Source organism: Lissotriton vulgaris, chromosome 1_1, assembly GCF_964263255.1.
Source record: "Lissotriton vulgaris chromosome 1_1, aLisVul1.2, whole genome shotgun sequence".
In the NCBI taxonomy this organism is placed as follows: Eukaryota; Metazoa; Chordata; class Amphibia; order Caudata; family Salamandridae; genus Lissotriton; species Lissotriton vulgaris.
Genome location: NC_141685.1, coordinates 1,418,065,608 through 1,418,093,202, shown reverse-complemented (window position 1 = coordinate 1,418,093,202; position 27,595 = coordinate 1,418,065,608). Strand labels below are relative to the sequence as shown.

Here is a 27,595-nt window from a genome sequence, read left to right as displayed (position 1 = left end):
TGACCCACCCATCCTCCCTGCACTGCTGACAGGTTTTTAGGGTTAGGGCTGATCCCTTTCAGGGCCCTAGTTGTTCTCAGCCCACCAATGTCAGTGCACTTCATGGCTCTGCGTTTCTGGTGTGGAAAGTCATTAAAAATCTTCTGGATCCAGTATGATGCTCGGGAAATTCAAAGGTAAGAAATCTGCTTCTAGATTATGTCTCTACCAGATAAGGCATTACTGGAGGTAAGTAGTTTGTCCTTTAATTGCTAATTAGAAGACTGCATTGATATTAGTTTTACCAAGCTTATTTATGTGGTAGCTGATGAATTCTGTCTGATTGAACAGAATATTTTGTTTCTGAAACAAACATATTTTTACAAACTGCACAGTGTGAGAGGTGCGTATCACAATGGAAAGTTTAATGTTTCTTAACCCCTTTAGTGCTGCTGTCGGCCAATGATCGTCGCGAGCACTACCTTACCAGTGCTACGCACGTCCGTTGGCCGACGCGGCCGCACCCGTTTCTTCAAACGTTCAGCACTGGCGCAGAACGTTCAAAGCAACAAACGGGTTAAAGTCTTCATGTTTTTATGGGTTTTAGGCTTTTGTAAACAAATGAGGAAGAAAACACAAGAGTTTTCTGATAAGGTTCTATTGACCAAACTGGCGGTGTTACTTATTAAGCGCAAACTAGTGATAATAGATAGGATTATGTGAATGAATCTGGAGGGTTGTGTATTTGTTACTTAAAACATCTCTACAAGACAATCAGTCAATAATTGCAGCTCACTTCTTGTGTTAAAAAGCCATGATGATCAGAGCTTTGTTGTGAGATTATTCTGAAATGCAAATTGGTATTTAATTTCTGTGTGCAGTATCCATTTGAATTGTAATTAAAATGTTTAAATACAAAAATGGTAACTTCTCTGATTTTAATTACAGTCTCTCCGATCACAGACCTGCAGTAGAGCTTCCCCACTGTGAAAACTCAGAAATAATTGTTAGACTGTATGAGATGCCATACTTTCCGATGGGCTTCTGGTCTCGACTAATAAACAGATTGCTTGAGATATCGTCTTACATGCTTTCTGGAAGAGGTAGTACATGAATGCTAGATTTCATCTGTGTGTGTGAATATCTCTTTGAATATGTCACTTTTTGCCATTTTAAGTACACTTTTACAGTATTTAGGTTGTTGAGGAACTGTCTCCCACACTGTTAAATGTTCTTACATAAGTTCAAGAAAAACGTACACAACTGAGAGTCTAGATCAGTTACTCGTATGGGGACGATAGCCTTATCCATTTCTACATTAACCTTTTGTTCACTGAATTATTTTGTATGTTAGCTAAAGGGATCTCAGGTTTACTTTTGTGCTAATTTCTATGTATAAAGACATCACTGTGTTTCCCTGCCTCTATGCATTTTTACAAAGATTTCACTTGATTACCTTACAAAGCAACTACCAAGCCTTATATGACTAAAAGCTCTCCATGGTAGCATAACGGAAGGAGAAAAATAAGTCTGAATTACTGGTTCCACATTCAATGCACTGGCCTCTAAACAAAGTCCCCGGACTCAGCCTTACCTACTTTCGTCTCAACTTTAGTGTTTGTAAGCCTGGGTTCAGCTAAACCTGCACAGCACGTTCAGAACTCCTGCCTGCTAAATCTGCTCTCGGCCTTGCCTTAGTTCTCCCAGGGGATTGAATCCCTGACACTGGGAGAGGCTTTCCATGTACTTCAAGAACACCGGGAGCTTTTGCTTGTAAGCTCAGAAGTGCAGAATCCTCTGAAATGAGAACCTAAAGCTCCAGTATCAGCATGGTAAAAGTAAAATTAAGACTTGTGGACATTTTTGTTCAATGTAAAGCTTCATTGACAATCCTGTTGGTTGATGCTTTTGCTGATGTGGTGCCACCCTGGCAAAGCCAGTAGGCCTGCCTTATAATAGTGATACCCCTTTAAATGATGGTGTTGCATCTAATATAGGTGTATTGAGGTTACATAGTTCAAGGCTCACTAGTGATGTAACGCTTCATGAGGGTTTCCATATTTGTAAGTAATCCATTGTATTTAGGAGTATGTGTAATAGTACTTTTTTTATTTTTAAAGGAAAAAGCACTGACTAGACAGTTATTTATTTACTGTTGTTGCTTATTAGTGACTTCAGAGAGGACAGTGGAGATGATGGAGATAACTTGCCCCTCATTACGATAATGACAATCTCAACATGGAGAGGCCAGTGGGCTGAATACTACCTCTGAAACTGGGATGATTCCCTTCTCCAAATCCTCCCAGACCAGTAACGAAGGAAAATGCTTTCTTTGCTGTGGTGTTTAGATGTGCAGCTGAGGTTTTGGACCTACAACTCCTCCCTGTGGAGGTAAAGACTAATGTACTCACAGAAGTGTTACAGCCTGGGCAGTCTGAACCTTTGCTACCAGTCAACAAAGCCCATACTGACACATTGGGCACTTTCAAGAAGAATTGTTCTTGTCTTCCAGTGAACAGACAGGTTGTCACAGACCAGCACCAGGCAACTCTAGTTTTTTCACTCAACATCCAAGCCCAGTGAGTCTAGTGGTAGACGTTTCCTCTCGTAAGGAGAAGCTTCATACATTTTTCCCAACCATGCCTACCAACCGAACGGAATCAAAAACAATTGAGTCATTCGAAAAAGAGATGTTCTCATCAGCCAGCCTAGCCTTGAGGTCCGTCAATGCCAGTTGTCTATTTGGCCAATATATTCTAAGCAAGTTAGTTAGTTCTTATCTTATTTCAACACCTAAGTATAACAACACTTGAAGCATTGCATTTTTCAGTGAATAGATCTATCTATATTACATGGTGGGTCTCATCACTGTGCAGTTCTAGTTAAGTCAGAGTTTCCATAGGTAAAAGAAGAGCAGTTTTTGTTTTGCTAGCAAATTTGATGCCGTTTGACACATCTTCACAAACCTTTCAGAAAGAAAGTTCATCTACCTCATCTCCTTCATGGATAGCTTTGGGGTGAGGTGTCAAGCGGGGGCCATGAAAACCTTGTGGTTCCAAAGCCTTAATTTTACCTTGTTGTTTGTTGTAGAATATTTCTTTCACAGTTACAGAAAGAAACACCTCAACAGAATTGCACCAAATTTGGCAAAATAGTTAGGACTTTAATCAGAAAGGGTGCTTTCGTGATTTGATGTGAGTTTTTGAAAGAAATTTGTTTTTAAAAATGTCATGAAGCAGGTAAAAAATAGGTATATCTGGATTGTCTGTAGAGCACTAACATTGTGCATTTATGATAAAACTGTGGCACACCTGAAGTTATTTGTAGAAGCAAAGCTGTATAATCTAAAGTATTTCCTTTAGAACTGATTAAAATGAGGTGGGTATTTTTGTTATTGAAATTATGGTTAGTGCTCTAGAACCCTAAAATGAGGACACATTTTCGATGAATTCTCAAATAGCTTTTACTTCATTTCAGTAAAAACATTCTGTCAAGTAAAGTAAAATATGTACTTCTAACACTAGTAGTACGAGTCTATCCATTATCTTCCTAGTAGTCAACTGCAGTTTCCCAGTGTTCTAATAAACAACTAGAGCACTAAGTTTCTATATTTATAACAAAGGTGTGGCACACCTGTATCTTGATGGTGTTAAAGCTGTAAAACTGAAAGCATTTCTTACAGAGGATTTTACAGCAAATGATAAAGAATTTTGGTAAGTGGTCTAGAAAACTGAAATGAGGTCACAATTTCCATGAGTTATCAAATATCGTCCTCCTTCATTTCAGTAAAATATTTTGACTATTTTGACAAGCAGAGTCAAACATGTAGTTCTAATGCAAGCAGCAGTCTGTCATATATCTCCTTAGTAATCAACTGCAGTGTCACCACAGTGTTCTAATGAACAACTAGAGTGCTGACAAAAAAGTGAGGTATCTCTGAATGGAATTTAGTTGAAATAGGAACTCTACAATGGCATTTGACCACGGGGACTGGTCTTTGACCAGACCGTTCTAATTGTCTTTTTACCATACTGGAGCCGTGTTGGTATTATGGTTTCAGGGGCTGAAACTATGGTATCGGGAACCATAAATACATTAACACATTTGCGTGGTGCGAATTCCGCCGCTGTGCTGGGACTTTCCAATCTCAGGCGTGGCTCGGACGGCCCGCGGCCATCGTGCGCACACACCCACCGTGACTCATGGCAGTAGGGGGTTGTCATGAGCACAGAAGAGGTTATACTTAAAAATAAGTTAAGGAAGGGTCCCTATGAGACCACCACTTTGGACTTGGTTTTTTCAGGAATAAGGGACCTAGTTCCTAAGTCCTTTAATGACAGCCACAATATTTTCCCAGATCTTTCGGCCACCCAATCAAATAGTTTTGGTATCGCATATCAGTACAAGTAGTACAGTACCGAAATGGCTTATGAGAAAAAACTCCTGCGCCCACTCAAAAGCAATTTTTTTAAAAATATTTGTATACCACAGGAGTACCACAATACCAACCGCTCAGATATCGCTAATATTTTCTGAGTGTTAGCCCCATCTGATAGAGACATCTAGCCGCAGATTCCTTAACTTAGAATATCCCCAAGCATGAGACCGGATCCGGAATTTTTTGCAGCAGCACCTCTGCTCGCTGGGGGGCGGCGCCACACATCCAGCTCTGACATTGTCCTTGTATGTGAAGTCAGCGAGGTCATATAAGTCCCCCCCTGCGCGCTGAGGTCAGTTTCCTTCTTTTCCGCGTGCATCGCGGATCCAGAGTGAGCTCCTCTGGCCTGTTTTCAGACCTCATTTTCGACGCTTCGCATCGGGAACAGTGTGCCATGCCTTTGGGCTTTAAATCTTGTAATTCCTGTTCGTGGCAAATGTCTGCGACAGACCCGCATCTTATTTGTATGTGGTTTCTGGACGAGCACCATGACTCCACGGACTGTGAATCCTGCCAGCGTCTGAAATCGAAGTCTCAGCTGGAGTGCCAATTGAAGCTTCTCTCAGCACGGTTGTCCCGGTCGGAGTCGTCTCGCCCCCTGCGGCTTCGTCGTCGACTGCAGGTCCCTCTACTGTTTGGTTCCACCGTTGATTGCCCTCCTGGGTCTGGGGCCGTCGTTCTCTACTTGGTAAGTCAAGGCGCTTGTCGCCTAGGTCATCGACCTCTCCTTCTTCTGTTGTCAGGGGCTCTGGTTCCCGGAAGTTTCCGGACGTGCACTCCCGACTGTCTCCCCCCCTCTATCCGCCCTTTCCGGGTGTGGGGGTGACTCGGGCCCAAACGGTGGCCTATGCTACGGCCTTACAGGCCTCCCTTGGGTCCTCTCCCATTCCTGGGGTGCCTCGGGACCTCCGCTTCTTGTGGGGTCTCTGACGGACTCGCTGGCGGGTTTGCCCCCGGTGCCAATTGAGCCCTTGCCTCCCAGGAACGACGGAGATGTGGTGGTGTTAGTGCACAGCCCGGCTGGGTCCCCCTCTACACTCCATGTGGAGTCGTCAGGGCGTGGCCCATCTGGTTCCCCCTCTTTGACCCACGGCGCCTGTGCTGCACTGCATAGCTCCACGGGGCTCCCAGTGGTGCCGGAGGTGGTTGCCTGTGCTCACAGCCCTGACTTGAGCACACCTCAGCCTCCTGGGCAGGCAGCCGCATTCCCGGAGCCAGGGTCGGTGCCGTCCCAGCGCCGAAGGCTCGGCTTCATGCCCGCTCTGGATGAGGCAGAGCCGGCGCCGGGCGGTGCCGGAAGATTACCTCGCCGGCCCCGGCGAACTCTCCTTCTTTAGAGGTGGAGCTTGTCCTAGTTTCGGCAGCGGACGGCACCGACTTGACGCCGGAGGCTGCCGAGTCGGCGTCTGACGAGGCATAGTCAGCGCAGACACGTGTCATTTCAATGCCATGTCGACACCGAGTTCTGGACTCTTCTAAAAAGGCCTCCGGACAGAGTTTGGTGCCACCCTCCTGCCCGGCGTCCCCAGAGCAATGCCCCCCTTGGAATTTGTGGAGCCTCCTCAGGAGCTCCCAGATCCGGCAGGCTGTTCGCCTCCCCAGGAGCTCCGTCAGGATTCTCATTCTTCGATGGGGCTCCCTTCTGTGGGGCATTGGGTGCACCCTCAGTGTCTTGGGAGGGTCAGCCTACAACCCTCCCCCACTGATGAGCTGTTTTCCCCTCCGCGGAGGGCTACCGAGGCTGGTGTGGCTTTTTTGAGTGTAGTATCTTTAGCCACCCGCATTTTGAATATGCAACCCCCCTCTACCCCCTTGTTGGTGGTCTCCTTGCTTGAGGTCCTCCACCGTGGGTCCGGCAATGTGGGCCGCATTTGCCTTTTGAGGCTTCCCTTAATGATGCCCTCTTGGGTACATGGGTCCGGTCTGCTTCGGGTGACCCGGTGGCTCGTTCGGTTTTGCACTGCCACCGTCAAGCTCCACATGACCCGGTTTGTCTTTTTGTGCCTCCTGATGCACAGCGTCTTGTGTTGCAGACTGCCTTTCATTCTCTGCCCCACTAACACTTCCTCCCTCTCGGGAATCCTGATGGCTTGAGGCATGGGGTAGGAACATCTTTGCATCCACTAGTGCTGCCCTTCGGTCCTTAAATACCATGTGTGTTTTGGCACCTCTGCCCTGTGAGACTCTGCTGAGTCTTGGCCTACTGCCACCTCTGAAGGGGCTTGCGTTGATCTCCTTCACTCCATTAGGAATGGCTGCGACCTGGCCGAATTCACGATCCGTTAAGCCTTAGATACTGCGGAAACTTTGGGCCGAGCCATGGCGAGTTCTGTGGCCTTAAGGCGTAACTCTTGGTTGCGAAATAGTGTCTTCCCTGAAAATATCCAGGAATGTTTGCTTTATTTACCCTTTGATGGGGTTTTGCTCTTTGATGCTCACACGGAGTCTGCAGTTCACCGGCTCCTGGCGAGCTTTCGTCCTCCCACTTAGGTCCTTTTAGGCCTGTCTTCTGTGGTATTTTTTCATTTTGCATCCTTTAGATGCCCTCTGTGTATAACATGGGCAGTGAGCCTTTAGATTTTTCTCTGTGTTTAACATGGGCCTTATGTCTTATGTAGTCAAGGGTGTTTACCCTTTTATCTGCATCACTTGGATGCGTTTTGATTTCAGTTGCCTGTTGGCCTTCTGTGGCCGTGTTCCACAGGTTGCTGTGTCCTCTGCTTGTGGTTTTCAGCCGGTGGCTCAGTTCGGTGATGTCATTACGGCCTGGAACTCTGTTCATGAGTTCGGTTCGTTGCTGCATTCTTTTGGCCTAAGAGGTGTCCCCCGTTGTCTGGGGTATACATACTCCATGTGGGGTACTGTACGCTATTATATAGCCTTGCTTATCTCACCTGGGCCTGGAGATAATGTGGGCCCCATGTGCCTATTGACGGTCCGTTGTACGGTGTTCTATGTTTTTCCTTGGTGCCATCTGCTTTCGCCATGGTCATCTACCTCTTTTGGAGGTTTCATGGAGTCCTCTTTGCAAACGTCTCATACCTGCTCTTTATGTGCTAGGTATGGCCCGGCATATACATTATGTCTACATACCAGATGCTTTGGTTTCCTCTTCCTACGTCGCTACCTCTTGTTGTGGTTGCGAAGTTTGGACCAATATGTCCATGTGTGGGGGAGCCTTTCTAGGTTGTTGCAAGTTTCCCATAGGTTCCTCTTTGCTTCCACTTCCTGGAGTGATTTTCCAATTGTCGTATGCTCCCTTTTTGGTGTTCAATGCGGTCCGTGTCTTCTAGAGTGTTGGTCTTGGATTCTGAAACTCTTCCCACCATTTGTTGACTTGGTGTTTTTGGCCTCTCCCTTCTGATATGCCTACTTTTGTTAAAGCTACGCCTTTGGGACAGTTCCTCTGATGGCAGTGGTCATTGATTACTGTCTGCGAGTCTATATTGTGGTTGTTCCTCCCTTTGACTTCATGCTGCCCGGTCGGGCGCTGTTCTGTTTCTGCGTAAGCCACTTTGAAGGCTCTATTGCCGTTTGCCGGCAGCATATTCTACCTGCTCCAGCGGGTTAGGGGTTGATGCTATTGCCCCTCTTTACCCTTTTGGGGTAGGATGTGCGCTTGGTGTGCTTCTGTCCTGCTGGCTATTTCCAATGCATTGCTCAGGTCTGGCTTTTCCTTTGGGCTCTTGCCACCAGCACTTTCGGCTTCCTTTTATAAACTAGTCTGTTAGACGCTGGTTGCATCTCTTCAAGTTCATTCCAAGCTTGGGTTAATGCATTTTTCGTGCGCCATTTAGCTGAGAGTGATCCTTATTCCTCTCTCTCTCTCTTTCCCTCTCTCTCTTTCCTTGCCCTGGTCTGGGGATCATACCGTTCTACCTGTCATTTTTAGGTCTCGCCTGAGCCAGGGCATGCGCTGCTCTGGTGAGACTTTTAGAAAGTGGACATTAAAAAATCCGACCACACGCTTTCTGTGCGGCCTCGAGCGTGCGGTTACGTACACAGTCACGAGCAGAGGCACTATCTGGCTTACCTCTCTCGTCATGCACTCAGCGCATCGTTCGCGGGCACCCTTAAACTTGCGGGACACTGCAGCTGCTTTCACTTTTGCTGCCTCACGCCCACTTGCTCCGCCCTCCCCGTCTCCTTTTCCTGTTTGAAGACCGCTTGTGTTTAGGACTTGTGCCCTGCATGGTCCCAGTGCCTCCCTACAACTGTTCACATCACATGCGAATTAATGAAACTAGTACCGGCTATAGCAATGTCAGAGCTACGATAAGGCGTCCACTGAGAAGCATGAAACGAAGTTATACTGTGTAACTAGGTGACGGTTACTATTAGGAAATAAAAGCACTTGGTGTGCTGCTCCTAGCATCAAACAGTTAAAGGAAGTAAGAAAATGAACCCCCAAAAAACCAAAAAACAGTGCACTACATTTTAATCTGGCTCTTAAAGTAGCTACACTATTAGAAATATGGCTGAGTCGCTTGTGCTCTGTCTCCCTCCTGTGGCCGCATTCTTAATTGCAACCATTTTAGACCGCATTTTCTAGGCGGCTGAAATCTGTGCTTTTCAATAATCGCTTTAAATCGATGAAAACGATCTGCGGCATAAAAATTGCCATCCATGACTGAGACTAGCCAGAACCAAGGGTAACCTGCAGCCCAGGAGCACACAACCCAGCACCAGCACCGGATGTGTGGAGGGAGCCAACATCCCATCCCCTGCCCAGGATACCCCTTCATGAGCTGACACTGGTCATAAGAGTCAGCACCGCACCATGAAACACTGCAGCCGGGGATACGTGCTTCTTGTTGGGTGCAGTCTGGAGCTGCATCCTGTGAAGCCCTTAAGGTGGAATCTGGGACCTATGTGTGTGTGCTTTTGGCTGGTGGGGCTTGACACTTCATAGTTCAGCCAGGGTCACAGGGTTTGGCATCTGCTCTTCTGGTGTTTTGGCTGTTGCTTTCGCCCCAGCTGCCAGTGCTACCCTGGTATTTTCCAGTGTGCAGCCCTAAGAAGATCGCCTAGTGGGCCAGAGTACATGGCATGGCCCGCTCACATGTCAAGCCATGCTTGGTTCCTGCAGGGACGTCTGAGGACAATGATGTCACGATTGCTTGTCGCCTGTGCAGTGTGTGAAGGAGGAATCATGAGTTCAAGCAGCCTCTGCATCATTAACCCCTTCGAGGCTGATGACGAGCTGGGCTCGTCATGGTGTAGCCTCCTCAAACACTGATGACGAGCCCAGCTCGTCATGAACAATGGGTTTTTTAAAAAGTCAGCATAGAAGGAGAATCAACGCAGCGCGCATGTGGTTAAAAGCGAGGGTGTCATGGTGGAAAACCGCCTGTGTGTTTAAACGTGATAGTGCCCATGTATATCCGTTTACGAGCTAGCTGCTTTGTGCACAAGCTTGTTACTCAGGTAAATTCCTGGGCCATCCAGAAGTTGAATGTTCCTTGAGTCATGCCACTCATTCAGATTTCAGATACTATCAGTGATCCCCTGAGAACTTGATATCTGAGATTGATAGTTGTGAAACAGCATGTAAATAGCACTTAAGATTATCGTTCTACTTTCTGTCCTCCCTGGGAGTTTGGCAAAGGCATTTTCTGCTTTCCTTATCCAAGTCATTGGCTAGTGGAACAAGCATTTTCACTGCAGTAGGTCTCGCATTTACGCAAGTTTAAGCTATTGGCAATGCAAATGACAATGCCTTTTATTTATGTTTAAAAAAACAAAAAATAAAATAAAAGGCATTGTCATTTGCAATGTCAACAGCTCAATCTTGCATAAATGCAAGACCTATTGCATTGCAAATGCTTGTTATACAGGTATGGTCTGGCGCCATTCTGGCATGTTGTCTGATATCTTATATCCTGTGACTTCGAGCTGCTGGGGTTGCTGTCGGGCTGTTCTGCCACAGTTTTCCCCCTTTATCCGTCACCTGTTGCCGGATCACATTCCTGGCGCTTTCTGTTGTCCTGTCGCAAACCCGCCACCCTTTTGGGGTATGGCTGTGGTATCTATTGTAAGTTAAGGAATCTGCGGCTAGATGTCTCGATCAGATGTACGAGTAACTTACCTTCGGTAACGATGTATCTGGTAGAGATGTTGTCTAGATGCAGATTCCTTAACGCCCACCCATCTTCCCTGTTCTGCGAGGACCTTATCTGGTGGTGTTCTCCGCTGGCCTTTTCAGTTGCCATTGGGTTATATCTATAGGGGGTCATATTGTTGCACTCCCCTGGGTGCATTCATATACAGGTAACTTCTGCTGAGGTTAGCTGTGAGGGAGCTCCTTTCCTGTGATATGGTGCCTTTGATTCACTGGAAGGTTTGTTTTCCTCTCCAGTTCCAATCTCTTCAGTCTGCTCTACTGCCTCGGGGTCCTGGTCTCCTTGTGGCCATCCTCTTTGAGGGTCGGATGTGCTCTGTTTCCTTCATCTGTTTTTAGAGGGGAAAGGCCAGTCTTCTCTTTCTTTCCTACAGTGGACTGTGTTCCGTTCTTAGTGGACGGCACAGTTCTACATGGCACTAGCAGTCTATTTCTGGCTGTTGCAATGTTCTTCCCTTGTTGCTCTCGGGAAGGGGCCTCCGCTTGGCTTGCGAGGCTCTTTCTCACAGCCTCCACTTATATGTTTAACCAGGGTCTATTCTGTCTATAGGGTGGTGTCTTCCACCATCCTCCTTCTTTATTCATGGAATTTTCATGCCTCGCACACTGTTTCCATACTTTCACAGTTTTTAGTTGGTGGCTCCGTGTTGTACCGCGGAAAGGTTTCTCCGAAGAAAACTGATGTCAGCGTGCCGGGGAGACTTTTATGACCTCGCTGACGTCACATACGACGACGTCAGGGCAGGGTCGTGTGGCGCTGTCTCCCGGTGCACAGATGTGCTGCTACAAATATTTTCCGGATCCAATCTCACGCCTGGGGATATTCTAAGTTAAGGATTCTGCTGCTAGACAACGTCTCTACCAGATACATCGTTACCGAAAGTAAGTAAAATAGCTTTACAACACATCACAAAAGTTAATTTCTAACTTCGAATTTCTGAGAGTGCTAACATTGTGTCAGATTTGGTGTACTTCTATGTTTTTTTCCTCTGTGTTCTGCGCACAAACTTTCCTATAGGAATTAAAATGGAAAGTAACCCTTATGGGACCCACTTTTTCTAAGCCGTTGCTTGATGGATCAGCAAGATCATTTAAGAGCTAAAGTAGATTAAAAAATGCTGGAAAGTTTCATGCAGATTCGTCAAGCAATGCCAGAGTTATTAAAGAAACAAAAAATTGTTTCCTATAGCCCAATAAACCTGGATTATAATGTGTTTGTGTGTGTGTATGTGTATATATATATATATATATATCAAAAGAAAGACGTGCCACAGCCCAAGTACGGAAAAAGTTGCATTTATTGAGAACTGGCGCAGGTACAGCAGCTAGTGATTCACCCAGACCCGTTTCGGCGGAATGCCTTGTTCACAGGTAAGTTCTTAATCACATTTGCCAAGTCTCAGGTGCTTTAAATACTGATGGCGTCACATACCTGTGTATTGCCACACTACATTTCCCATAATTCACTGTATCTTGCAGACATGTGCATGTATTGTCCCAATAATGTTTTTCATGCTACAAAACACTTTGGCAAAATGTTATTACACAGGCATGTCATGTTCGATCTAAAAATGACCTTGTGCACTAAGATTCCTTCCTGCTTCCACAACAGAATTCAAAATATGCCCGGAGTCCGGTACCTGGCAAGTAGAGGTGTTTGCCTCACTTGTCTCCCTTTCTCCACTCCAGTGTAAGATCGCTTGTAAATCCAAAGGCATACACAGGGGTGAGCGGGTCATGCCCCCCTCATCAAACATTCCAAAGACTCCTCTGTCGTAGGGGGCCTCCAACCCTGCAGGGCGGCCGTGGCTGGCGGGAGACAGGGATTCTCGTAATTAATACCAAAAGTAAGACGTGCCACAGCCCAGGTCCGGACAAAGTTGCATTTATTGAGAACTGGCGCAAGTACAGCAGCTAGTGATTCACCCTGACGCGTTTCGGCGGAATGCCTTGTTCACAGGTAAGTTCTTAATCACAATTGCCAAGTCTCAGGTGCTTTAAATACTGATTATATATAACAACAAGGGTACCCATTCGAGTCAGTACGGGACCTCGGGGAACATATTTAAGCAAGCAACAGTGGTCCCAAGCACAGGAAAAATAGTAGCACGTAATGAATATAGACACAATGGAAACTATATTAAATAGTGACTTGTCCAGCCGGACAGAGGTCCAATTTTTACTTTCAACAGTGAGTATTCTGAAGGGATACCTTCAACATTTCATAGAGAGGGGCACAAGCCTGTACCCAAACATGTACAATTTGACATAGAAAGGAAGATAGTCAGAGAATAGGACAGAATTCTTAGGCAAGAGCTGTTATTTTCTGTAAATATCTCAATGACAGAAATTCCATTAAACACCATTACATGCCAAACATGGCATTTTGTACATTTTACAGTATATGGTGTTTTAAAAGTCGACGGCGTTTCGATCCCATTTACTGAATCACAGGGATCATCATCAGAACAAGATATTGCCTAACATATACAAGCCATGATAGCCTAAAGAAGAGAAAGAAAATAGAGAAATCGAACACAGTACAGTATAGAGTAAAAAAGGCGCATTTGTGAAAGACCTTAAAAGTGCCGTGAACGAACCATCATGAGATAGTCAAAAGACGATTGCTATTTGAAACAGTGATGGTGGTGACAATTTCGTGATTTTAAAATCGTAAGTGCAAATAGGTGAATGTCGATGGGCAACGATAACTGGCGAGGTGGTCAAGGGACTAATAGCTCAATGGTATTACGTCCCTGGTCCCGTAAAGGTAGTACGCACATGCCGCATGCCTCATTGAAATAATGGTGAAACTAAGGGTGAAAAAACGGGTGAAAGATTACCGAAAACTGGCACTAGTGTGAGCAGGTGAGATACTCAATGAAATGGTAACCAACGGGAAGAGTGCAACGATTTGTGAAGTCTATTTGTGTCTATTGCGGTTCTAGCGAAGCATTATCCGACCGTGAGATGCTTAAAAGGTGAGGCTGGCAGTGGAGTGAACGGGTCCTGTGAACGCATTACGTCCATGCTGCAACTATTATAAACTAATAGTGACGCTCGTGGTAAGCGGTGCCTGTAGACGCAACGTAAGCAATACGAGCATTCCGAATTACATTGTAAGCTTAACGGTGGCTGGCCACAACAGGTGTGGGCCAGGTTTAACTCGCAGGACCGTTCACTCCACCGCCAGCCTCACCTCACCCGTTTTTTCACCCTTAGTTTCACCACTATTTCAATGAGGTATGCGCATGTGCGTACTACCTTTACAGAATCAGGACGTAATACCATTGAGCTATTAGTCCCTTGACCACCTCGCCAGTTATTGTTGCCCATCGACATTCACCTATTTGCACTTACGATTTTAAAATCATGAAATCGTCACCACCATCACTGTTTCACGCCATGTGGAGACCGGGGAGCCAGTGTGGAGCCTGTCTCGGCATGCGTACACTCTGTGAAACGTCCAGGAACAGACTGTAACTGCCCTAGGAATGACGTACTGTGTGTTTTCTCACTCCCACAAGTTAACAAATAATTATAATTATAATGTTTGCAGTTCTGGCTGTGTATCAAGCATAGAAGAAACAATCACAAGCCAGATCATGCTACAGAGTCTGTGAGTTTGTACATGAAGATACGCGTCCCTCGACAAGGCAAAGTCCCCATTCGCTCTGGAGCCACTAGCAACAAGCTTGGCAGATGATAGCTCCAGAATCTATCATCACAATCGAGATTCCATATGATGTATATTTATACATCTATATATCTTTTATACATTTATATCTATATATAAGATATATATATATATAAGATATATATATATATATATATCTTTTATACATTTACATTTATACATCTTATACATATTTATTTCTTTATATTTATGTGGAGGACAGTGGCTACTTGGCCTCCTGCCAGGCTGGATTTCGCCCCCGCCACTCTACCGAGAGGGTCGTGGTCTCGGTCCTAGACAGCCTCGTGGAGGGAATGGACGGGGGCCGCCCTCAAGCTCTGGTCCTCTTAGATTTGTCCGCTGCCTTTGACACGGTTGATCATTCCATCCTTCTCACCCGTGTCAGGGCAGCGGGCATGAGCGGGCCTCCACTGGCTTGGCTTACCTCCTTCCTGAGGGACCGGACCCAGGCCGTCCATCTAGAAGGGTTTTCTGCTCCCCCCCGCAAGGTGCAGTGTGGTGTCCCCCAAGGTTCCTCCCTCTCTCCTCTTCTATTCAATCTTTATATCTTCCCTCTTATCTCTGCTCTACAACAACTGGAGGTCACTGTCTTCAATTATGCAGACGACCTCCAGTTGATCTTCAACCTCTCGCATTCTCCTGAATCTATCTTTAATTTTCAATCAACTATGATCTTTATCAGGGACTGGATAAATTTTAACCACCTCAAACTCAACCCAGACAAAACTGAGCTGGTTTTGACTGGTGGTGCATCCAGTCCCTTGACCCCTGTGTTTTGGCCCCCTTCACTTGGTTCCCCCCCTTAACCTTCTAATTCTGTCAAAACACTTGGGATCACGTTAAACCAAAACCTTACCTTGCACTCTCAGATCAGTATGGTGGTGTCTTCCTGCTTCTTCACTCTTCGCACTATTAGGAAATTCTCTAGATTTTTCTCTCTCCCCGTCCTCAAACTCATTATGATGGCAATGGTTTTATCACGGCTGGACTATGGTAATATCTTGTACAATGGCGTTCTGTCTTATGCTCTCCGACGCTTACAACTGGTTCAGAACCAAGCGGCCCGTCTCATTCATGGTCTCCCTAAATTCCATCATGCTACCTCTGTATTAAAGAACTTGCATTGGTTGCCCATTAGGGAGCGGGCCCTCTTCAAACTTGGCTGCACTGCGTTTCAGGCCCGAGTTAGAACTGCCCCAGCCTTCATAAACTCGGCAATCTCCAGCTATACACCAGTCAGAGAGCTCCGCTCCTCCTCCCAGGTCCTTCTTTCCGTTCCTCGTTTCAGGAAGAAGAGGATGGGGGGTGGGGGGGGGGGTGAAATTTGCGGTCCCTGGCCCTACTTTCTGGAATTCCCTCCCTCTTAATATCCGATCCATCCCACTTACCCTGACTTCCGCAAGGCCTTAAAAACCCATCTTTTTCTGCAAGCATTCCCAGTCTAGCTTTCTTACAGCTACCCCCCAGGTTCTAAAGTCCGCCAGCGCCAAGAAACCACTAGGTAAATGCGCGCTTTATAAGTGTTTTTAAATTCAAATTCAAAATTCAGTTAAAGACACAGAAACGTAACAAATCGAAATAAAGAAATGCATAGTCAACTAAACTACTGTAAAACTACACAACACAACAGTGCCACATTACTTATATTTCCTAAACTACAAAACTTTTAAAGATAAATCAGTGTGAGGACCAGCTGCACTTGATACATGTACCGGGTACAAGGAGCATGTATCATCAGAGCACTTTACATGCGACGTCGACGATAATAAATAATAAAATATCATAAAACTTACCTTGGCTTCAGTTCCCACTTTTCTCCCGAAACTGCAGACTCCCGAATCTCGCCGTCCTGGATTTTGAAAACGTCTGGGTTCTCGTCAACAGGAAGGCTGCAGGCAGCCTCCCTCCCCTCCACCGCAGCCAGCACTGTGATTGGTTCGGCTGGCTGCCCCAACCACGTCATTTCTCTCTGTATGCTGCAGCATACAGAGAGCAGGGAGAGTGGGAGGGGTTACTCGAGAGCAGGGGGGAGCGGCTTGCCCACTGTTCTTAATACTGTCTGTTTGGCAGCCTCTCAGGCTGCCCAAACAGACAGTATTAACAACAGTGGGCAAGCTGCTCCCCCCTGCCCTCGAGTAACAACGCCCACTCTAACTCTCACCGTGCGAGAAGGCAGAAACAAAAAGTAGTTATGACGGTAATAACTACCGTGTGTTTCTGCCTTCTCACACGGCGAGAAAGCAGTGGGGCGGCGCCCAAATGCCCCCATGGACGAGCCGCCACTGGTTAGTGTTTTAAGTGCAGTACTGCATTTTATAGGATTTTATGAAATGTGGCATCAACCAACAATTATTTATATAAATGACCTTATAACATTTTAGTGAATATTTTTTATATATTTATTATTGAAAATCGTTGCTCTTGTCACTTTATTATTTTTTAAGTATTGATGCTGAAATATCAAGTGGTCCAAATGTTACAATGTTAAAATATTCTGGTTTAATCGTTGGAGCATTTAAACTGTTAATAATTTGAGGGCATACAAGGTGAAGTCCCCACCGAGTATGTTGTCTATGTATACTCATGCGATCATGTGACCTACAGGGGGGTGTATCATTAAGCAATTATAAAAAAGAAAGACTGACTCGTTATCCGCTGTGTGAGCAAGGGCATTTGGTGCTCGAAACGCGTAACATAGGAAAGGTTCAATAAAACAACTACCTGCCAAATCCGCTGGGCCCGTGGATTTCATTTCTCCCACTAGGGAAGTGATGGGATCATGTTTTCTTGATATATGTATATGTATAAAAGGGAAAATCGCCCAGAAATCCCCAGCACTGCCACGTTTGTTCACAGGCTGGAAAAGACGAAGAGAGGAACCCGGAAATGGTGCCAAACAAAGTGCGTTTATTCTTGCTCAATTTCGCTCAGCATGCCCGCCATGCATATGTGTATATATATATATATATATATATATATATATTCACTGAAAAAACATGGGTTTCAGGGGTGTTATAGTTAGTTGGACATTTCACTCTTACAAACCCATAGAAATTCCCCCGTTATAGTTAGTTCAGCTAACTATAACTTGCGCGCCCGCAATGCACTGCTGATGATGTCACATATTACATCACTCATGACCAGTCAGTGACATCACTGATGACATCATCCTTGTGATAGAGTGGCACACCTCCTCTCACCCTAATATAACCTTTGATATACACACTATAAAACACAAACTAACATTTTCAAAACAATGGACATACCAATACCAGTTTCAACACACCTATTCAGTAATTCCAAGATCTACACACACACACCCACTCATTCATCAACAGTCCCTATACAGTCACTCATGTGCTCACTCATCATATGTACTCATACACCTATACATCCTGTTACACACCGCCACACATCCATAGAGTTACTCACACACATAGTCACACATGCAAAGTATCAAACATCCATTTACTTGTATATACAGCTATAAATACAGTACCACACTTACTTCTACAGAAACCTACACATACTTACTATCTTAAACAATCACTTCTAGAAACACCTACTTATTTGTACAGGAACTCTTCCAATCTCTCACTCTCACATATACTCACTTATATACACCAATACTCACATATACTAGTTTAAAACATATGTAGTTACTCATAAAGACACTATTGAGACAGTTATTAACTCACTAACACACCCATACACATACTCATCCACCTATACAGTCCTGCACACATGCTGTCTTCAACACATACAAGCGGTGAGTCACTCATTCATGCATCTATGCACTAAGGAATACCCCCCACCGAACCATACACTCAGACACTCATACTGATACTCAAAAAAACAACGAATAACCCATATAGACACTCATGTAGCTATTCACCAACCCATGCAGCCACTTATACACAACGTGAGAGACTGATACAGATATTTACATATTTTAACATTACTCTCTAACCCATGTATTCAATAGGATACACTTAATCAGTCAGTTATACAATCAATTTTACAAAAAAAAATCATCCAGACACTTATATACCCATTTATTCTTCCATCGACCTTGAGATATACATATATAAAACATATTAAATTTTCAGAAAAACACACATTCTCTGGATGATGTCATCAGCTATGTCACTGACCATGTCATGAGTGATGTAATATGTGACGTCATCAGCAGTGCATTGCGGGCGCGCGAGTTATAGTTAGCTGAACTAACTATAACGGGGGAATTTCTATGGTTTTGTACTAGTGAAATGTCCAACTAACTATAACACCCCTGAAACCTATGGTTTTTTCAGTGAATTTTTAAGGTTTTTTAAATTATCATTTCTGACTATAACGTGCCTGAAACCTATGGTTTTTTCAGTGAATTTCTAAGGTTTTTTTAAATGCTAATTTCAAACTATAATGTGCCTGAAACCTATGTTTTTTCAGTGAATATATATTTATTATACTATGTATACATGTGAAAATGTCTTGGTCCGCCTGTTTGCCTCGGTGGCACAGAAAAAATGGGTGGAACTGACGTCAGCACGCCGACGAGGGTCTCTTATGGTTTCGATGACGTCATATGTGTCGTGAGTGGAGACGTACTATTATGACGTCCTCGTCAACGTGGGAGAGCTAGGAAAGAATTTCCGTGGAATGCTGGTGCAGGGGATATTCACCTTAGTGTTCAGGCTAGTCCTTTGGGAGCAACTGTTTATGTTGCCACTCCAGAAACAGAAACCAGTGATCCGAGGGCAGAGGCCCTGCAGATGTCACACGAGATGGGGTGCCCAGTCGTGTGCACCGGCAGGGCAGCGAAGTGACAAGCAAAACAACCCACAAAAAAGGTAACAAGGGCACTGAATAACACAGGATCTTCTCGTTGTATCTGTCAGGAACAACAAAGTTAAAATTCCCTAGTACCAAAATGTAGAATTAGTGCTACAACGGTCTTCAAGAGGACCTGCAATGCCGCTTCTGCCTTCCGTACCTTGGAGGCTGCACATGGGTCACGCGGTACGGTCATACTGCGGTGAGACGCACACTCGTTGACCTCTCATGGCACTGCTCCACACTTCAGGGAGGACGCTTTCCATTAGCTATGTTTTCTGATATGTCGCGCCTGCCCCGTCCAACAACAGAACTCCTTTAGATCCAAACAGACACTCTCTCACAGGAAGTGAAACCAGGCCACATGGACCCTTTCACAATACAACAGCAGGGAATGCACTTTTCGGTAAATAAAAACACATTCCTTCCTCCTAATTAATCAAATAAACCTCTCACTGAAGAACAGGGGCCAGCTTGGATCGGTAAACAGCAGTTACAACGACTTTTTTACTTTGTGATACCATTACAACGCATGCATTACCACGCATGCGTTGTACATCGCAAAGTCATTATTACGCATTTTTTTAGAACGCACGTCATTTACCACGCATGCCTCTACAACACATTTTGTTGTTAAGGTATGTATGGTAAATGACCGTGCGTTCTAAAAAACATGTAGACGATCCACGTTGTTGTAAGGAAACAGAGGCTGTTCCGTTTCCCCATAACAAGTTGCACCGTTCTTCAGAGACGATGTGAAACGGGAACCACGAGGAGAGAGGAACCACGAGGAGTGAGAGGTAAGGGGATTGGGCATGGGGCATGGGGTGGGGGTTTCTTTTGTAGGGTTTAGGGTAGTGCAGTGGTTTTTGGGTAGTGCAGGGTGTCGTGCTGGGGGTAGTGTTTTAGGGTTTAGGGTAGTGCAGTGGTTTTTGGGTAGTGTTTTAGGGTTTAGGGTAGTGCAGTAGTGTAGGGGGTTGTGCTGGGGCTAGTGTTTTAGGGTTCAGGGTAGTGCAGTGGTGTATGCATAGTGTAGGGGGTCGTGCTAGTGGTAGTGTTTTATGGTTTAGAGTAGTGCAGTGGTGTTTGGGTCTTGTAGGGGGGTCATGCTGGGGGCAGATTTAGGGTTTAGGGTAGTGCAGTGGTGTTTGGGTAGTATAGGGAGTCGTGCTGGGGGTAGTGTTTGGGGGTTTAGGGTAGTGCAGTGGTTGTGTAGTATAGGGGGTTGTGCTGGGGGTAGTGTTTTAGGGTTTAAGGCAGTGCAGTGGTGTTTGTGTTGTGAGGGGGTCATGCTGGGGGTAGTGTTTCAGAGTTTAGAGTAGTGCAGTGGTGTTTGTGTAATGTGGGGGGTTTAGGGTAGTGCAGTGGTGTTTGTGTAGTGTTGGGGGGTCATGCTGGGGGTAGTGTTTTAGTGTAGTGCAGTGGTGTTTGGGTAGTGGAGGGGGTAGTGTTTTAGGGTTTAGGGTAGTGCAGTGGTGTTTGTGTAGTGTAGGGCATTGTGTTTTAGGGTATAGGGTAGTGCAGTGGTATTTGGTTAGTGTAGGGGGTCGTGCTGGAGTAGTGTTTTGGGTTTATAGTAGTGCAGTGGTGTTTGTGTAGTGTAGGGGGTCGTGTTTTAGGGTTTAGGGCAGTGCAGTGGTGTTTGTGTAGTGTAGGGGGTCATGTTTTAGGGTTTAGGGTGGTGCAGTGGTGCTTGGGTAGTGTAGGGGGTTGTGCTGGAGTGGTGTGTTGGGTTTATAGTAGTGCAGTGGTGTTTGTGTAGTGTAGGGGTCGTGCTGGGGGTAGTGTTTCAGGGTTTAGAGTAGTGCAGTGGTGTTTGTGTAATGTGGGGGGTTTAGGGTAGTGCAGTGGTGTTTGTGTAGTGTTGGGGGTCATGCTGGGGGTAGTGTTTTAGTGTAGTGCAGTGGTGTTTGGGTAGTGGAGGGGGTAGTATTTTAGGGTTTAGGGTAGTGCAGTGGTGTTTGTGTAGTGTAGGGCATTGTGTTTTAGGGTATAGGGTAGTGCAGTGGTATTTGGTTAGTGTAGGGGGTCGTGCTGGAGTAGTGTTTTGGGTTTATAGTAGTGCAGTGGGGTTTGTATAGTGTAGGGGGTCGTGCTGGGGGTAATGTTTTAGTGTTTAGGGTAGTGCAGTGGTGTTTGTGTAGTGGAAAGGGTAGTGTTTTAGGGTTTAGGGCAGTGCAGTGGTGTTTGTGTAGTGTAGGGGGTCATGTTTTAGGGTTTAGGGTGGTGCAGTGGTGCTTGGGTAGTGTAGGGGGTTGTGCTGGAGTGGTGTGTTGGGTTTATAGTAGTGCAGTGGTGTTTGTGTAGTGTAGGGGTCGTGCTGGGGGTAGTGTTTTAGTGTTTAGGGTAGTGCAGTGGTGTTTGGGTAGTGTAGGGGTAGTGCTGGAGTAGTGTATCGGGTTTACGGTAGTGCAGTGGTGTTTGTGTAGTGTAGGGGGTCGTGCTGGGTTAGTGTTTAAGGGTAGTGCAGTGGTGCTTGTGTAGTGGAGGGGTAGTGTTTTAGGGTTTAGGGTAGTGCAGGGGTGTTTGTGTAGCAAAGGGGATCATGTTTTAGGGTTTAGGGTCGTGCAGTGGTGTTTGGGTAGTGTAGGGGGTCGTGCTGGGGTAATTGTTTGGGTTTAGGGTAGTGCAGTTGTGTTTGGGTAGTAATGGGGGTCGTGCTGGGGTAGTGTTTTAGGGTTTAGGGTAGTGCAGTTGTGTTTAGGTAGTGAAGTGGGTCGTGCTGGGGATAGATGTAGGGTTTAGGGTAGTGCAGTGGTGTTTGTGTAGTGTAGGGGGTTGTGCTGGGGGTAGATTTAAGATCAAGGGTAGTGCAGTGGTGTTTGGGTAGAGTAGGGAGTCGTTCTGTGGGTAGTGTTTTAGGGTTTAGGGTAGTGCAGTCGTATGTGTAGTGTAGGGCATCGTGTTTTAGGGTATAGGGTAGTGCAGTGGTGTTTGAGTAGTGTAGGGGGTCATGCTGGGGTTAGTGTTTTAGGGTTTAGGGTAGTGCAGTGGTTTTTGGGCAGTGTAGGGGGTTGTGCTGGAGTAGTGTTTTGGGTTTACAGTAGTGCAGTGGTGTCTGTAGTGCAGGGGGTCGTGCTGGGGGTAGTATTTTAGGGTTTAGGGTAGTGCAGTGGTGTTTGTGTACTGTAGGGGGTTGCGCTGGTCACTAACGTGGGCGTGTGAGGAAATCACAGCGTAACGGTGTCAACATTAGGCGAGGGTTGGTCGGGAATCAAGCGGACACTAAAGGAGACACCAGATTCCCAAACCCGCATAAAGACCAGCAGGAGCTCTCGACGGAGCTGCCTCGCTCGGACCAGATGCGCCTGGCAAGATCTCACCACTCGCAGAACGCACAGCGGGAGAAACTGGGAGGGGAGAACGCGCTCAGGCAAGAGCCTGCTGCGCATGGAATATGAAACAATACCAAGGCAATAATCCTAATAACTTGCACAAGAAACCCCTATACAAACGGCAACAATGTCAGATTAAGCCAAGAATGTAAGGAATGCACTTAACTGATGAGCAGTTAAGAAAGCGGAAACGGAAGGGTCGTCACTATATTATATATGATGGACTGTGATATGATTGGACTATAGTTGCCTTGGAGATTACCCTCCTAATGGTTCATGGGTTGTGTAGTCTTTTATTAATGATTGTTGTGTAACGTTTTTTTTGAACTGCCATGCAAATAAAGTGAGAAAAGATATGCATAATCCTTGCCTACGTCCTGCCATAGAATTCATTAAACTTTATTCGATCTGATTTAGAAATATAGATCATAAAAGTGTACATAAAAACAGTACATCCTCTTTCCTAATACAATACAGTGAGAATTAATTAAAACCAGTAGATAAAAACGGGTGTTTCAAAGCCCGGTTCAGAGTAACTTCAGGTTAACAGAATCGTAAAGTTCAATGTTTCGCAAGATCAATCTCATGTACTTCGTGCAAAATGCACAATAAGGGGTCCAAGTAAGATGTAACGCTCCAATACCTGACCAGTCTGCACTATATAAAACTGCAGAAAAACTCAAAATAAAAAGTGTTTTGCACACTTCTGTCATTGGGCTATATGTGGGCTACATCTGGGCGATATTTGTGCTACATTTGGGCTCTTTTTTTCTCTGTTTGCCATCTTGGGAGACTTATTTGTTATGAAGTTTCCTAATTTAGTCATTTACTGCAGTCTCCTCAGTAGGAAATGCTTTCATTTTTTTACTTTGATTCCATCAAGAAGGCATTCAGATGTGTCACACATTTGCCATACATTCAGAATGTTAGCACTCTAGTTGTTCATTAGATCACTGTAGTAAAGCTACTGCTCACCAGGGAGTTAACTGGAAGTCTACTGCTTTTATTGAAAGTGATTGTTTCAGTCTGCATGTCAGAATTTTCTAATGAAATAGAAGAGGATTTGAGATCGCACTTAAAACATGCCCTACATTTTCTTTCTGCAGCACTAACCATAATTTGTAAGGCAAAATGAACCCCCTCATTATGTTCCTTTTTAAATTAAATGTTTTAAGTGTTACCAGTTTATTCCAATCAAGATGGCTTCTGGTGTGCCATAATTCTGTCATAATAAGACTGTTAGCTCTCTAGTTGTTCTTTAGAACACTCTGGATAGCTGCAGTAGAACACAAAGGCATCAACTGACAGGCTGCTCCTGTTGAAATATAACAGGAAGATATTTGAGATCTCACTTAAAACATGTCCTATTTTTTCTTTCTACAGCACTAACCATAATTTTGGTAACCAAATTAAACCCCTTCATTTTGTTCCATTTTAAATTAAATATTTTAGGAGTTACCAGTGTATTCCAATCAAGATTGCTTCAGGTGTACCATAATTTTGTTATAAGTAAGACTGCTAGCGCTCTAGTTGTTCTTTAGAACACTGGGAAAGCTGCAGTAGAACACAAAGGCTTCAACTGACAGGCTGCTCCTGTTGAAATATAACAGGAAGATATTTGAGATCACACTTGAAACATTTTTCTTTCTACACCACTAACCATAATTTCTATGACAAAATGAACCCCATCATTTTGTTTCTTTTTAAATTAAATGTTTTAAGTGTTACCAGTTTATTCCAATCAAGATGGCTTCAGGTGTGCCATGCTTTTGTCATAAATAATGCTGTTAGCGCTCTAGTTGTTCTTTAGAACACTCTGATAAGCTGCAGTAGAACACAAAGGCATCAACTGACAGTGTCTGCCCTTGTTGGATGTACATGTTTTACTGAGAATGTCAGACTTCATTCTCACATGACTGAGAAAGATAATGTGAATTTACAGAAAATATGCTCGCATTTTAGCTCCTGGAGCACCTTCCAAAATTAGAATGGACAAGCATGTGAAAATAGTTTTCTCTCAAACATGATTCATGATATCCCAGCAGAAGGTATTTCACAGGGTAAAATCACCTTAGAACACACCACAATTCCTGAAATTAGTATGGTACCATCAACAAATGAATTCTAATGTAAATAAAGTCTCTTATCACCCTTTATAGTTCTCCTTTTGGTAACCCTCAAAATCTTCGATTCTCTACAATGCATTTCAATGGGGTACTATCATGTATATTGGTCCCAAGATGGCTGCCTGCAATTCCAGGATTAAGTGCTGACAGCCAATCAGATCTCACGATGACGTGTGGTTAGGCTCCGCCCAGATAAGAGTTCTTTCTGAACCAAGGGCTACCTTTTTGCCAAATTTGGTGTAATTCCGTTAAGCAGTTACAGCTGTAGCCGCGGCTAAAGTTTCCTATGGGAATTTGTATGGGGAAAATACATTTTGGGACCCCCCTTTTTTCTCGACCCCCGCTTGCCAAATCACCCCGAAACTTTCAAGATAGGAGCGGACAGGAGTGGGCCATATGTTTTGAAGATGTTGTGAAGATTCGTCAATCGGCGCCAAAGCTATTGGGAATAGAATGTTGCGATTTTCCTATGGTAACTAGGTTCTAACTAGAACTACCTACTGGCGACCGGCAGTAGGATATATATATATATATATATATATATATATATATATATATATATATATATATATATATATGCCTACCTCTGGGTCGCAAACAATAGCAAATGTAGACCTCAGTGCACACATGTGTGATTGTCTTGTGTATCAAGTCTAAAAACTGGTCAGTAAATACTAGAGGCTCACTTTGTGAAATTCAGGGCAGGGGAGCATGGTCACACTACCATTAATTGAACATTTCCCTCCCAACAATAACCTAGTGCTCAACCACTCCATCATTGTTAGTTGTGTTGATTTGGGAATCACTAATAATCCAGAGCCAGCAAGAGAATTACTATTGACGAGAAGCACTATTCCAGCACACAGAACTCCCCAGCAAGTGTATTAAGTACCTTGGCTTCCTTGCCACCATTTTACCCAGAAATTTGGTGGGATATACATAGATCTCTACAGCAAGTGCCTTAGTGCACTAAACTATTTTAAAATGCAGTTTAGTTGTGAGCATTTAATTACTGAAGAACAGCTTTACTATTGAATCTGCCTTGTTAGCTATTACTTTTGGTGCATTGACTATGCTCCTCATGATGCTGCTCATCATGACTTCTCACTTCATAACTGCCCCCTTTGTGTCAACATCCTCTTACCCCCAATTTATAGGTTCCCAGAGCAACGTTTTACATTTCCATATCTCACTCAGTGATTTAGATAACTCTTGGGTACATATAATTGAAATTTATGTTTTTTTGCTTTTGTATCAGACAACTAATTTAACATCTGTGTTGAAATTATTTTCTAATGATCTTAAAGTTGCAAACCATGATTTAACGGTTTAGCTATTCTGTTGGATATTTTTAACAGCAGATTCCTCACCATTAGAACTTCCCCAAACTGGATCTGGAAACTCAAAAGCAGTGCTCCTGGGCATGGGTAGCTGGCACTGTGCAACTCCGTGTCAATGCCATTACTCTCTGCAAGTGACAAATTGAGCTGTATATAGCCATATATAAGCACCAACCATTCAAAACGACGTCAGTTCCTTTCTTTCCTGCACCTTTAGGTGCTTACCCGGAGCTCCTCTTTTTCTTTCTTCACTCTATAAAGATCATTTTTTCCCAAAATGCTTCCAGTATGCAAGGGATGTTGCTTCCTAAAATAACGGAATTCAAACCCTGTAGGGACCGATATCTGTGACAGATCCCAACAAGGTGCTCTTCGGGTGTTTAGGTTCTTCACATCTGTGAGCGTGAGACAAAGATCTATGTGATTAAACACCAGAAGATTTCGCACCATTCCCATTCCAGGTCAAAGTTGAAGGTGAAGACCTGCTCATGCTTCACTCACCAAATCATTGCTGCCACTCTTGAGTTTATGAGAACATCGTCATGTCTCAAGGCCTCGCTACAGTGCCACTGAGGAACCAATTCCATCTCTGGTCACGTGGCACCCTGAGTTCCCATGCCCATTGGTGACATAGCAACAGTTAGAGGTCCTTTGTGAAGTCCTGCTAATCATCTTTTGCACACTAATGGCTCCCTTTGGTACACCTTTGAGCCCCAGGGATTTGTAGGAACTCCTTCTTGGGTTACTGTTGGCAGGTTCGCCCTCTGTGCAAGCCTGGTCTTGAGTTTGATCAACCTATTTGGCTGCTACACTCGTGCACTGTGGGACATGGTGAGTGAGATCTTCAGTCTCCAAAGACCAACGTGTTTCTCTAGCCCAAAATATTCAGGTTGGTTGGGATGTGACCAGATCTGTCATCCTGTTCGGCCTAGACACAATGGTCTATGTAAGTAGGGCTATGGGAACCAGTGCGGCTCTTCAACACCATACTTGGACGATGTCCACTGGTTTCTCAAGAGATGTCTAGGTGTCTTTGATGGACATGCATTTCACTGGCTCCCTCCTGTTTGGTGAGAAAGCAGATTTAGTCCTAGAACATTTTAAGGAGAGCAGGACCAGAACATGCATGCCCCCTTGGCTTTTTAGCACCAGTCAGTCAATCCCTTCCAACAATACTGACCTTTTTAGGGATATGCCAGGGCTTTGTTTGTCAGCAATGTTGGGCTCCTGTGCCTCCACTACCGGCTTCTTAGCCCATTTGAGCTTGGCCACTGGCCTCACCGACATTGACCTGCAACCAGCGGCAACATTCATTCCAATCTTCTGCCCCTCAGGCCAAAACTCCAAGCCCCTTTAGTGCGTTTCTGCCAGAGCACAGCTACCAAGCAGGAGGCAGAATAAGTCACTTCCTGCAGGGGTGGCAAAAGTTCACATCTGGCAAACAGGTCCTGCATATTGTCAAGTTGGGCTATGCCCTTCCACGCCTTATAGACCCACTGTACCCACCACCCATTTCAGGCCAGTTCTCGAAGGACGACAGTCCGTATTATGCCAGGAAGTGCAGACTCTTTGGCCAAAGGAGCTATAGAAGAGGGTACCAGCCTCATAAATAGGAACTGGACATTGTTCCTGTAAGTTCTTTGTGCTGAAAAATGACAGAGGCCTCTGTCCTATCCTAGTTCTATGCTCTCTCAATGCCTTTCTGTGTGAGTACAAATCCAAAACG

The 27,595-nt window shown here is 44.9% G+C and overlaps 1 protein-coding gene across 1 annotated transcript in view; it reads left to right on the top strand.

Annotated features, from left to right (window-relative positions):
• LRRK2 (leucine rich repeat kinase 2) overlaps positions 1-27,595 on the top strand; it is a 2,096,839-nt gene that overhangs the window by 1,323,916 nt on the left and 745,328 nt on the right. Inside the window, exon 35 of the mRNA XM_086967213.1 lies at positions 928-1,082. Within this exon, the coding sequence (XP_086823339.1) occupies positions 928-1,082 (155 nt within the window). The remainder of the gene's footprint in view (positions 1-927; positions 1,083-27,595) is intronic.